The 13,481-nt window shown below is 39.8% G+C and overlaps 1 protein-coding gene across 1 annotated transcript; it reads left to right on the top strand.

The window, feature by feature from the left end:
- Positions 1–267: 267 nt before the first annotated feature.
- On the top strand, positions 268–6,705 carry gmfb (glia maturation factor, beta). The gene is made up of 7 exons (XM_080850089.1): positions 268–325; positions 1,762–1,858; positions 2,353–2,402; positions 2,954–3,003; positions 3,275–3,357; positions 3,752–3,825; positions 4,610–6,705. Exons 1-7 carry the CDS (start codon positions 323–325, stop codon positions 4,679–4,681), a joined length of 429 nt encoding a protein of 142 aa, XP_080706215.1. The 5' UTR covers positions 268–322; the 3' UTR covers positions 4,682–6,705.
- The last annotated feature ends 6,776 nt before the right edge of the window (positions 6,706–13,481 follow it).

Below are 13,481 nucleotides of genomic sequence, written 5' to 3'. Positions count from 1 at the left end.
CCCTAACTTCAGAGCTCTTCTCGTCATGTCCTTTTTTCCCCCAGCAGCTTCACTGCCCGACCACATCAGTCACAGAAAGGTTTAAAGCCTAGCCTGCAATGGTGTGGACATTCCTTAGCGTGCCAACATCTAACTCTGACTATGATAAACCTTGTCTGTCAGATCGGGAGAGGTGTGGGGAGTGGTGGCGGAGGAAGTGTGGGAAGTGGTGGCGGTGGGAGTGGATAAGAACTGGGATTGGTCAGAATAGAGTCACAAGACTTTGCTGAAAAAACTACAGTACACTGTTGAGGTCCTCACAATCTGAGTGCGCTTCGCGAAAATGGTAAGTGGGAACTACATAAAGAAATACGACGTAAACAAATTAAAAAGTATTACTGTGTGTGTAGTTTGGCTAGTCTTGGGGCGTTCATCATGCTGGCGTTGCGTTGGGGGGTTTGTTTATGTGTGCGCTAGACTGTCGTGTGTCTGTGCTGCTCCATATTCCCCAGACAAATATGCAGTTCCACCCAATTCATTGTGATGTGCTGCAACATGTCAATGCACGGAGCGGATAGCATAGCTAGCATAGCCCTCCCCCGGCATCTTTCGAGTAGGGAGAAAGTTGGCTGTAAATATATGTCAGTAGCCAACTGTTTCATTTTTGTTAGTCGTAATTTCGGCCACGTTTTGTGAACTGCGAATGCTTTTACGTAAGTGTTGCTCGCAGACATACCTGCCATACCGTCCAAGAAATCCTCATTTCCTGTACTTTGCCATGTAGCTAGAGAAACGCAAGTAACGAAAACCTGTTCGTGAACTAGGGACATGCACAATCACATCCATGTGACTAGCAAAAAGGAATTGATTTTCAAGCGCAAGCGGCCACTGACCGTGTTTTTAATAATTCGTCAATTCTAAAATGGCCCGCTGGTCTGTGGCGAAACAAAGGAATTATAGTAGCTAAAATCTAGGATCATCACAATGAGAGGTCTTGCAAACCACAGAGGAGGCAACGTGAGCCCACATTGACGTGGAACAGGCTACATAGTTAGACAGCGTTGGATCATTGATCTCATCGGGAGAATCAAACATATCTCCAACCAACGTCTATTATAATCAGTTTTCTACTGTCCGAATTGGTAACCAATACTGTGACACTCGTGTAGCCTGCAATTGAATAGGGACAGTCCTTTTACATATTGAGTTTAATGTTCTAATCTAAGGCACTTCATTTGTCATCAACAAATGACAGCTCATCGGTTTAAATTGTAAACAGGTTAGAAATTACGGTGTAGTTTATCAAGCCCCTTTGTGTTTGCAATCACTACGTGTTTTTTGAGTTTTACTGAAAGTATTTGGACATCCCGTAACATTAAATATACATCAACAGTGTTATTTTAACTAAACGAAAACTCAACGTCTGGCCTTGATCACTTGCTGAAATGTAGCGTGAAGAGCACTCAAGAGGTGGAAAGAGTTAGCTATACTGATTTAAGTTCCAGAAGGAAAGTGGTTTGGGCTTTTTTCCATTTTTAGGACAAGAAGTCTAATGTCCCTGTTGAAGTCTACTCTTAAGACATATATTTGAGATCCTTTGCATCTGTCAGGTGAAATCCCTAAGGGAATCAGGTATTTGAGGGTTGGATGTTGTAGTATAGGATTAGTCTGTGATGTGTTAAAGTCAGCCAGAGGTAGAAGCAGTTCTATGGTGTTTGTGCAAATAGGGTGTACCTGAGTGGCAGTTGTCATTGAAAAACTTGAAAACGTTTTCACCCACAGAGTGAATCATTGGTTGTGTGTGATGTTGATGAGGATCTGGTGAAAAAATTGCGGGAGTTTCGTTTCCGAAAGGAGACCAACAATGCCGCCATTATCAGTAAGTTATCCCTGAAGTCTTCTAATTTGGTCTGTTCTCTCTTTTTGCTCTGCATATCCATACCACTGAGATCACATTTACACTAAAACAGTAGCTTGAGATGACATTTACACTAAAACAGTAGCTTATAACCATCTCTTATTTTTCTTCAGAGTTTTACCTCATAATCCATATTTACACTTATTTAAACATGGGTGTGCGCTACACTTTCCTAAGGGGAAATTGAAGCTCCCCTGTAGGCACACAGTGACATTCCTTTCATGTTTCCATTATTATGGCTTCACTGCATTTGTGTCACATGGTAGGACATATTACAGTGCATTGTGGCCAACACAACTTAGTATCGTGGCCAACTTATGCATGCATGTATGTAAAGCTTATATTGCTATAATAGTTGTTCAATGAATGGATGGCTTAATATAAACTGTATTATGTAATTGTCAATAAGGGTTCGGTGTTATAATGCTGCTCTTTTTTCTTTATTTTTATTTCAGTGAAGATTGACAAGGACCGACAGCTGGTAATCCTTGATGAGGAACATGAGGCAAGTTGCTGGAATGTTTTGGCGCTCTAAGCTACTTATATGCATTCTGTTTTGACACAAAGTGGGTGACTATCCAGCCAGCAAGCCTCAGTAAAATTAGGGCGTACACCCAGAGTTGACATCCCATTGAGTTGACAGATATTAGGATATTACACAAGGCATTAGCATTTTACACATAATACTGCAATCTGATTCTGAATGGATTACAAAGGATGAGAATGAGATTTGAGACATAAATTCTGAATGTTGTGGGTTGCTCTGATCTTTTTCAACCATCAAGTTTGGCATGTGGCATCCATAAACTCTGACTGAACAAATCTCTGCTTGGAAGACATCCGGTTCAGTATGATATGAGTCTGGAAGTTGATAGAACTCTACAAAAATGTAAAAAGTTATACCAGTCATACCTCACATAGTTTAACTGAGTCAAGACTTTTATTCCATATTTCAGTTTGTCATCCAAAAGACATGCTTTTTTTGTCACAGGTTATGAATTAAACTTAACTCACCACAATCATTCCAAACAACTTATTGGCATCTTCTTATTGTAGGACATCACTCCTGATGACTTGAAGGATGAACTCCCCGAAAGACAACCAAGATATCCTTTTATTTGGAGAGTTGGTCACTGCATATATATATACATATATATATATTATCCTGATTTTTTTCAGGGTCTTCTCAACCCTGTTCCGATGTGGTACCCACCCACAGTGTTCTTTCCAACCATCCAGTGCTTACCCTAATGGGTTGATGCAAGTGACAGTGTTGTGCTCAATCAGGCTTGCTGGGCTGGAGTCTGTTTGGTCCTGTGTCCAGTGTATGTCTCTGTTTTTTCCGGGAGTGTTTTCTCTCCTTAACCCCTTAGGTACGTTTGTGGTCTACAGCTATAAGTATGTGCACGATGATGGGCGAGTGTCCTACCCTCTCTGCTTCATCTTTTCAAGTCCTGTTGGTAAGTATCTCATCACCATGAAGTCTATTACCTTTTTTAGTGTCAGCAGTTATTCTTCATCTCACCTGTCTAATACAACTGAATTTACTTCATAAAGCAGATTAATGTTTGATTGAATTCTACCATTTGTCACTGTGAGAATGTACTAACCTTTCATGACAGACTTGTAGTCACATTAGTGATTGATTTTCACTAGAGAAAGAAAATAATTTACTCCACAATAACACCTGAATCCAAACAATAATTGCACCATGCCTAAAAATAAGTGATGGTTCAGCATGGTTTTGCCAACTAAGACATTTTTGGTTCATTTTTCCCACTGCATTTAGACCTTTTCAGAACGGCTGACTTAATGAAATATGACTGCTCAGTATTTACATATCTCATTTCACAGGTTGCAAACCAGAGCAACAAATGATGTATGCTGGGAGCAAAAACAAACTGGTTCAAACTGTAGAATTAACTAAGGTAACCTTTTGCATTTTGTATGAAACGTGACGTCTTCCATGAATTATATCAACATCTTTCCTTTGTGTCAGATTTATATCTGGGGAATCAGATTTAAGGATTTACGATGACTTTAACATCTGCTAAGATGCTGCAGGTGGCTAGCCCCTGCAAAACCCTTGGGAATTGCAAATGGTTTAAAGTTGTTACATTGTTGAGGCAACCAAAAGAAACGTTCCTTCCAAAATGTCAATGTGTTATGTTTTTGCATTGGGACATTTGATGGCAGAAGAATAGACAAAATGATGTACATCACAAAAAAGCGAATTTGAATCGCTGTCCTCAGTTGACCAGCGTCTCTGAGTTTGGGTGGGCAAACATGATTCCTAAAGCCATCATGTGTGATGTTGCAATGCACTGCCTCTTCAAATATAGTTGCATAAATAGTAAATGAGTTGCATATATATAGCATTTCTCTACTCATGTCTTACATCTACCAATGCCAGAGGCTACCATGCAAGGCCTATTTCTGGACGGAAGGAGCCATTTAGGGTTCAGTGTCTTGCTCAAGGACACTTCAGAACACAGTCGGGACTAGCCAGACTCACTGGCTACCCTCTGATTCCAGGACGTCTACTTCACTCTCATGGGCCTCTGTGCTGCCTGCAAGGGAGCGTTCCATTTATAGAGGTTGATAACTGTGTCAGGGCTTTTAGTAGCATGGAAGTTAATGGTGGTGGTGGAGAAGGGGTGCTCCTTATAAGCGCATGAACATCACTTCTGGTTGTCTGTGTCACCTGGACAGGTGTTTGAGATCAGGAACACAGAGGACTTGACTGAGGAGTGGCTGAGGGAGAAGCTGGGATTTTTCCGTTAGCCTGCTCCTGACCCGCCACGGCATCAGAAGAGCGGACGAGTGAGGGGCGACGCACGTTACTAAAGGGGAGAACAAATCCTAATCCATTTTTACCACAGTTAACTATCTGCTCTGTCTTAATGCAGTGACCTGCCCCTTACCCCACCCCTCTAAAGTCTTTACTTTCACCAACCTCATACATGAGCACATAGGACTTAAATTCATTTAAAAAGGCAACAATAAAGAGTCCAGAATCAAGAGCTTTTTAGAAAAAGAGCTCTTTTGTCCCAGACAAATCTAACTCATGACATTTGTGATTGATTAGCATTGATCCAACACTGCCATTTACCTCACTACGACACGCCATTAAGTCTTTTGACCGTTCTATCCAACACACTAATCCAGAAAAGGTTTGTTAGCTCGATTATATGGACCTATGTTCAAAATACAGAAATGCAGGTACAGATAAACCTGGATAGATGATCTAGGTTCTTTAGTTTTTAATTTGTAAAAGGGCATTGGGATTTTTTGTGGTATGTCTGACCAATGAAAGGTGTAACGCTAAGCACACTACCTGCTGTTGCAGATAATGTGATGTTGATTATGGGCTCTTTGTAGATCTCAGCCAGTATTTCCCGTTGTAATACAATAATTGTTCTAAATGGACTACAACTGTGACCAAATATTTGTCCATCCTTAAAAAAAAAAAAAAAAAAAAAAAAAAAAAAAGATTATTGCTCGATGGGCTCACCAATGTAACTACATCCATGTTAGTAGGTTGAGCCTGAGGGGAAAAACAAGGGGAGAACGAAAGCAACATTTGGGAGAGCATTTAGGAGTTTCTATAATGTAACCATGTTTAGATGTAACACACTTGAAGTCCAGCAAGCTGGTCTGTATTCTGTTCTCCAAACTACTTTTCAAGCATAGAGCTGTGAAAACTAGAGTTGCCCCCTACTCTCGGAGCCCACTCACTCCATTGTGCATTGTGGGTGCATCTGTCTGGGATGTGCACTATATTTTTTCATCTCTCTATTTGAAGAGGTCAGTATGTATTAACGTACTTATTTGTAACTCATTCTTATTTCCTCTATTACTAAACAACTGTGAGGCTGAAAGTAATAAAAAAGGAATGTCTCACAATAAGCTTGGATTAATGCTGAATTTGTATATATTTCACTAAACAACAGAATCTTTTAAGAATGCATTATACACTGGATTAGTTTTGAATGTTTACAGAAAAACTATGAAAAGCTAATCTAAAGATTTGTTTCAAAGGTCAGAGTTCAAGCTGAAATATTAACACATTTATACCTCCTCGAAACTCAGTATATTGTGTTCTGTGTCGTATGTTTGACGATGGCACATCACAGAGGTTTTTACGGGACATAACTAGCTTGAATGGTAAGATTGAAATTATGTGGATATTCAGTTTGTTTCAGAGCAAGTTTACTTGATTTTACCATGAAGAAAGTGGAAACCAATGTTTGGTTTTTGGTCCAACTTGCATGCAAATTTAAATTTGAGGTTAATCCATTTAGAAATTGTTTGATAAAACAGTTCACATTGACGTGCCCCAAATGTTCTAGATATTGTTGGAATTCCTAATTAAATCACACTTTCACATTAATGCACATGTTTTGGATGTCTTCAAGTGTTTGCAGCAGTGCATAGGGATGTTTTATAAGATGACATTCTATTACTCGTCCTTCACACCAGAAAAAAAACATTCTGTGCTCTGTTGTCGATATTGATACATGGCAAATAATGGATTGGGTTATGTGTGCTGTCTATCTTCATGGCTCACTCTTGAATTGATTTGATTAGCATGTGCAGCCTCCACATTAAAACCTTTGGTTAGTGCAATATGAGCATCTCCACCAACCACAGGTGACATTAATGGATTTGTGCTGAAAGCTTTCAGTGGATCTCTGCACAGAGATTTGGGGACGCAGGACAAACAGAATCAGTGGAGAGTGAAATCTGAGTCTAGTTAGCAGCCAAGCAGGTGGCCTGCTGCTATCATGTGTTTTAGACAGGGTCAATTTTCACAAAATCAGATCCCCAAAGGCATTTTGTGACTATTTATATTATACAACATTTCTAAGGGTATTAAGGGGTGCTGAATCCAAATCTGCTGTATATGAAGCTCAAAAATGCCTCAAAATTGAGATCCAATATGGCCACCACCGCCAGTCTGAAATGTATTATTTCAGTGTATCGTTTTGACTAAACAAGGTACAAACATAAATCAAATGGGCTTTTGTAAGTTTTCCTACATGGGCAATTCGATGCCATACCAGATATGAGATGTAATGTGAAGAAACAGCTTAAATATGGCAAAGAAATGCAAAAGTTGTTATGAATAACTGCTATGAATACTAATGAACTGAACTACTAATAGTAATAAGGCTACATTTACTTATTTTGTATTTTGATTTGGAGGTCAAATGTACAAACAATCAATAAGATCCCAAAACAGGAAGATCCATAGGTCATGGTTTTATTCATTGAACTATATCCCAGTAGAAGTTACAGTGACAGCTTATTCGCAGTCCTCTTCAGTGTTCTGGCACGTGTTGTCATGTTTCCTGCATTTGCATGCGTCTATACATTCCATTTGACTCTTTCTAAATAGAATAGAATAGAAAGATTACAACCAGTACAAGTAGAAGTACATTGGAATACATGTTACAGTTATCCTTACAATTATTGTATTCCTTTGTTCCTTTTTTCCCTTAGTTATAGGCTCACAACTATCAGGTTATCTGTTCAATATCTTCTGATAACAAACAGTCAGCAGTATGCAGTCTGACAGGCTGATGTTCTCTACCAGTTTCCAATCTTGTACACAATGATCAACATCTGCTCATCCCCTATACACATACCTGCAGCGTTGGCTGAGGCATCCCTTAGTACACCCAAGGCCAGTAAGATCGGTGTAATGTTGCTCGAACACTTGCCAAGCTGTTTTCTTTCTGAGGCACACTATCACAGCCAGTGATGGCATGGAAGGCAAGGAGTGTGTCCACTTGATCATCAGATAGTAACTTGCGAATGTCATACATACTGGAAAATAATTTGGATCCTTTGATGTCCCAGCTTTCATGTAGAGATGGGTACATCCGATTCTATCATGATGTGCTAGAAGTAGAAGAAGCACGTCTGTGTCCGGCGCTAACACGACTATTGTATCCATAGGAGCATGGATGCAGTGCAAAATCAGTCGCGTATCGGCCTCCTCAAGGTCAGCACTCAGAGAGGAGATTTCAAGTTCTGGATCTGATGACTTGACAGTGGTCGCTTCAGCAAACCCAACTGATACTACAACCACAGGCTCATCTTCTGGGCTGTGTTCTATCAGGTGGTTTGAGAGAAGTCGAGCGACATCTGTTTTGTTCTCTTCCAGTGCCATGAAGCTCGACCAGTCTGCTGGAAGTGGAACGATCATTCACGATTTCTCTGCGTACTGGTCGGTGGCGTTGTTTACGTTTCTTTCTTGTGCCTGTTTTGATGGATTCGTCATGGTAACTGTCGAAGACTACTTCAACCCTCTGGTACTTCTCTCCCATCTTCAACACTGTGTCACCAGCTTGTTGGCATAGTTGCCGAATGTTGTAGTGTCAAAGCTGTGGGAGTAGTAGTTGCCAAAGAGCCTGTAGGGTAAGCTTGTGGGTCCGCATGGCACGTGCATACCCCTTGCCTGCCTTGACCTGCTGAGCAGCATTTGCTCCCAGAAGATCACACTTGACCCATAGCTCGCCTCAGGCCAGAATCAACCATGTGTTGTCCTATCACACCCAGGAAGTTTATGGCAATGTGAAGGCCTCCAAGGCAAGGCAAGGTATAACATGTCCTTGTATTCTTCAACTGACCACTTCAGTTCTAGCAATTTTGGATAAAGTGCCTCATCCACTGTAAGAATAACATGCTGTTGTTGCATTGATTTGGAGACATGGAGCACTCCCTTGACGACTGTGTTCAGTGTATCAAGTTCAGATGCAGGAGCCAGGATGATGGGTTGATACCCTACTTGCCTTTTGATTATATAATGTCCAGTAAGGCATTGGCTTTTGAGATGTCCTGGACATGAAGAAGGCCATGTCTGTAGCTTGTGCAGTCATTGTTCAGATGAATGTGTGAAACAGTCTGCTGCTAATACACCACTGTTTGGCCGCTCTGTGATTCCTCTCTTTGGTGCCGGTATGTCATATGGTGCATAACTGTGGCTCTAATGACATTAAGCTTTCTCGGGTATAGTCTATTGCTTCAGCCATGGTTTCTGTCTCCAATTGACTAATTCAGACCTACAAGAAGGAGTTTTCTTAGAATACGAATGCAAAATCCAAGACATCGATACGTATTAATTTAGCTAGCTCATTGAGCCAGTAATGTTAGCTAGCCACTAACTTGAGCTAATCCCAGCAACTAGCTGGCTAACATTAGCTAGTTAGGCTTCTTTTAGTGATTAAAAACGCGAAAATATGCAATTATGATGTAACATTATCACATTAAACTCCTATTACAGTCACATTATCAAGATATACACTGGACTTTACCTGTTAGCTGTCTCATGTTTCTGATCAGCCGTTCTGAGAAGTGTGAGAAAGCTAAGCTTTGGGGGTGTGGTGGTGTGATATTGGTGATGGCAAAGGTTCCATTACAGCACATTTGACACATTTTACCTCAAAACAAAATACAAAGGAAGTGAAAGTAGCCTGACTATTATTGAATATTAGTAATAATAACTGAGTAATTATTCATAGCAATTATTCATAACAACTTTTGCATTTTTTTGCCATATCTAAGCAGTTTCTTCACATTACATCTCAAATCTGAATATGGCATCGAATTGTCCATGTAGGAAAACTTACAAAAGCACATTTAATTCATGTTTGTACCTTGTTTAGTCAAAAAGATACACTGAAAAATAGATTTCAGCCTGGCGGTGGCGGCCATATTGGATCTCAATTTTGAGGCATTTTGGGACATTTTTGAGTTTCATATACAGCAGATTTGGATTCAGCACCCCTTAATACCCTTAGAAATGTTGTATAATATAAATATTCACAAAATGCCTTCAGCACTTTAAATAAGCACATTTTCAGAAATTCTGTCTAGACTATTTTTGGAAATAAATGTTATCTTACTGAAAAAGATGCTGTAATGTCCATCCAAGCCTTTGCTTGCCACTGGGTGCTTTAATCTCTTAACTGCTGTGGAACACCCCTACAAGTTATACAATAACTGCTAGATCAGATTTTAACATCTGCATGTGATTTTGTTTATCTTAGGGGTAGGGGACACCACTGGATTGACATTGGGAATATTTTGTGTAGATGCTGTGAAATGACTGTACAGATTGGGTCAGTTTCAGTGCAATATTGATTTTACTGAGAGCTTAATTTATTGATTCATGGTTTGGTTTGGTTCGATTTCCCTATAATAATTATAATTACAATTACAATATATCAGCAAAAAGTCATTGCACACAAAACTTGTCTCCAACCAATGTTAAGTTATTTGGAGAATAGTCACTGGTTAAACTAGCACGAAGTAAGTGTATGATCACCCATGTTTGTCGAAGACCCCTGTGAAATTTGATGCTGCCGTTTTCCACTGTTTTCCCATAATAACTGTCTTACCGACCCCCTTACTGAAAAGGTTTCCCCCTGAAATCACTACAAATATGTGCATGCATTTCTTTGTGTGCTTGTCTCAGAGTTTGCCTTTGTCAACTGAAACACTCAAACACAATTTTTCCGTTTTTTTCCGTTTTAGTGTTGAGCACTTCTCATACTGCAAGCAATAAATGACAACTGAGAGCCCACCTTAAACTGAACTAAAGTTTTTGCTAAAAAGACAGAAAGACTATGACAATATACAGTAGATGACATTAAAATATGCCACAAACTAAATCTAGCATATTCTGGCAGAGTTCATGAAGAAAGTGTGGGTAGGATTCAGTTGAACTCATATTAACTCTGAGTGTCTAAATAGTCTCATCATGGGAGATATTAGGGGAATTCAGCTAGTAAGTTCATGTCATTATCAATAGCCTACCCCAAGTTAAATGATTGTTATTTTCCTGTTTCTTATGTTAGTGGGTTTTTGGGAAGGGTTGCAAGTACACTAACGCGTACAAGAGCATTTGCTGTTCTTTGGTTTACTTGATTCTCAAGATTAGCTTTTCCAAAATGGTTCCCCATCAGGATTGCTGTCTGCTTGTCCCACACCGTACTGAATAGCTTTCTCCATCTCCTACTCCCCCCACCCCAACCTGTAATAATGTGTCTCCATATGTGGCCTATTTTAGATATGATATATGATGGACATGTACTTTTTTACTTTAACACACTGCTGTTTGAGATCAAGTGCTTATTTGTATTTTATATATAAAAAAGGCAACAATACAGTGTTTGTGTCATGTAGAACATTGATCCTCGCCCAGTGCAGTCTGTGATGATGTATCTGAGATGTCTGTATTTTTCCATAAGTTATACAGTGTCTCAACAGTGGAATCCTAATAAAACAGAAGCATTGTCTATTTTTCGGTATTGCTGTCTTGAATTAAACATCTTGGACAATAATGGCAAAACACAATGAATTGATTGGCAAAATGGCCCTTGTTTATCAGATGAAATGTCAGTGAGGCATAGGCTACTAACCCAACCCCACATACTGTATGATCACTGCCGAGAATGTACACACTTTATTATGACCGTCGTGCTACAGCCAATAAATTGATTTATATGATTATACCCCAACTGGCCTGTAGGTGGCGCGGCGCAGTTTTCTTCGAATATCCCGAGAACCGTAGGGCCTAGGAGGGCCAAATTGTTCTTGTATGTTTGTGTTAAGGGGCCATGTCAACCCATACCATAACCAGTCATTACATGTATAGCGCCACCTAGTTAAAAATTAAAAAGCAAAAATTAGGAGTTTTAAAATGCTCGAAAAATTACCAAATTTGCCAGGGACATCAAGCCTGTAACCGTCCATCTTCGGTAGAGTTTTTGTCCATGGATGGAGCAAAATGGCTCTGTAGCGGTACACGTCTTCATCATGCTTGGACACACCAAAAAGTCTCTTGACACCATGGTGGCAGGTCCACAGGAAGTCGGCCATTTTGAGTGGAAGATGCGTTTTGACAGCGTTTGCACACCTCGCATCTGATCGAACTCCTCCGACAGATTTAATGGTAACGCCTTGAAATGTGGTCAGGTTACTCTTCAGCTATGGGCGACTAAAAGTTTTAGAAGATTTTCTCATTAGTCGGAAGGTGTGGGTGTGGCAGACCCTCAAACTTTGCCAACTTGCCAGTGCTTGCCACAAAACACAAAGTCTCTTATTACTCTTGCGTACATTGTTTGATTCAGAGAAAATGTCTTGGGGTGGACGCTGGATCCGGCCCGAACATATGCCTGACCTATAGCGCCACCTGTTGGTGGTTGGAAACTTCACTTTGTTTCCACACCTCGCATGTGATTGAGCTCCTCCTACAGATTTAATGGTAACGCCTTCAAACGTGGTCAGGTTACTCTTCAGCAATGGGGAATTAAAAGTTATGAGAATCTTTTACAAAGTTTGAAGGGTGTGGGCGTGGCAGACCCTCAAACTATGCACTCTTCACAACTCCAGTCACTTATAACTTATGCATATATTGTCGAAAGTGCACGAAATTGAAAGTGGTGGATCATTATGAGACCCTCTGAATGCATGCCAAGTTTCGTGCAATTTTGTCCATGGGGGGGCCATACAATTTCTTTTTTTATGTGACTGTACCCCAACTGGCCTGTAGGTGGCCTGACACAGTTTTCTACGAATATCCCGAGAACTGCACGGGCTTAGGAGGGCCTGTTTTTTGTATGTTTGTCCTATAGCGCCACCTGTTGGTGGTTGGAAACTTCACTTTGTTTCCACACCTCTTTATGTGACCTGTTTTAACAAACTACATTGCAAAAGAAAAATATACCAAAACAATCCACAAAAAATGAGTACACAAAACATTACACAACCAAATCCTCAAAATCTATCACAAATAATTCCTTTAATACATAAAAATGAAACACAAACCAATTTACACACACAAAACCAATTTAAACACACAAACACACTGACAACCATGACTCATTCTGTGCCAAAACCTACTGAACAGTTCGGCGGTCATATTTTGTTACGCTTTGCGTTACGTCTAGTTCATTTCTGAAGTGCACTATTGTAGTCTACACAAACAATCTGTAGTTTGATGATGATAAAAAAAACTTTGAAAATGTATCACAGCCTACCCTATCCACAGCCATGACATTTTGTTCTGTTCATGTTATTTGATTGTTACATTTACTTTCACAAAATCCTCTTGGAACTTCATGGAACATGATGGAAGATGGATAGATGTAGGATATTCTATTCTAGAGTGTGCCAGAATATTAATAAACATATTTTCATTATTCCTTTATAATTATAATTTGTTGTCTTGACTTTGTATGTATGACTTGACTTGACTAGAAAAACTACTGCATCTTTATATGATTTGGAAAAAACACTTGATTTGCGTTTATCCCCCAAATCAGTCTTCTAACCTAAATCTATGACTCGAAATGTTATTGTGATGCATCAACAATTCACTTAATTGATAACTTAGTTTTGCATGTGTGACCTTAACAGCCCTAATATCACATGTTCAATGTACCGCTCCTCCTTCAGGCCTCTTTGATACCATCATATAAAATATGTCACTCCTCCCAATGCAGTTTTTTTCTCTAACTTCTCGCGTTCCCCGGAGCCTACGAGAAGCTTGTCTCTTCCAGGTTACGTTGCT

This window comes from Sprattus sprattus (assembly GCF_963457725.1).
Source record: "Sprattus sprattus genome assembly, chromosome: 13".
In the NCBI taxonomy this organism is placed as follows: Eukaryota; Metazoa; Chordata; class Actinopteri; order Clupeiformes; family Clupeidae; genus Sprattus; species Sprattus sprattus.
Note: the sequence above shows the minus strand (reverse complement) of the source record. Positions and strands in the feature narration are given on the sequence as shown.

Bases quoted from the DNA above. Each gene is read 5' to 3' on its own strand.
- gmfb (XM_080850089.1), top strand. The intron at 3,004-3,274 runs ATATCCTTTTAT...CCCCTTAGGTAC, and splicing joins CTCCCCGAAAGACAACCAAG to GTTTGTGGTCTACAGCTATA. The intron at 3,826-4,609 runs GTAACCTTTTGC...TCACCTGGACAG, and splicing joins AAACTGTAGAATTAACTAAG to GTGTTTGAGATCAGGAACAC.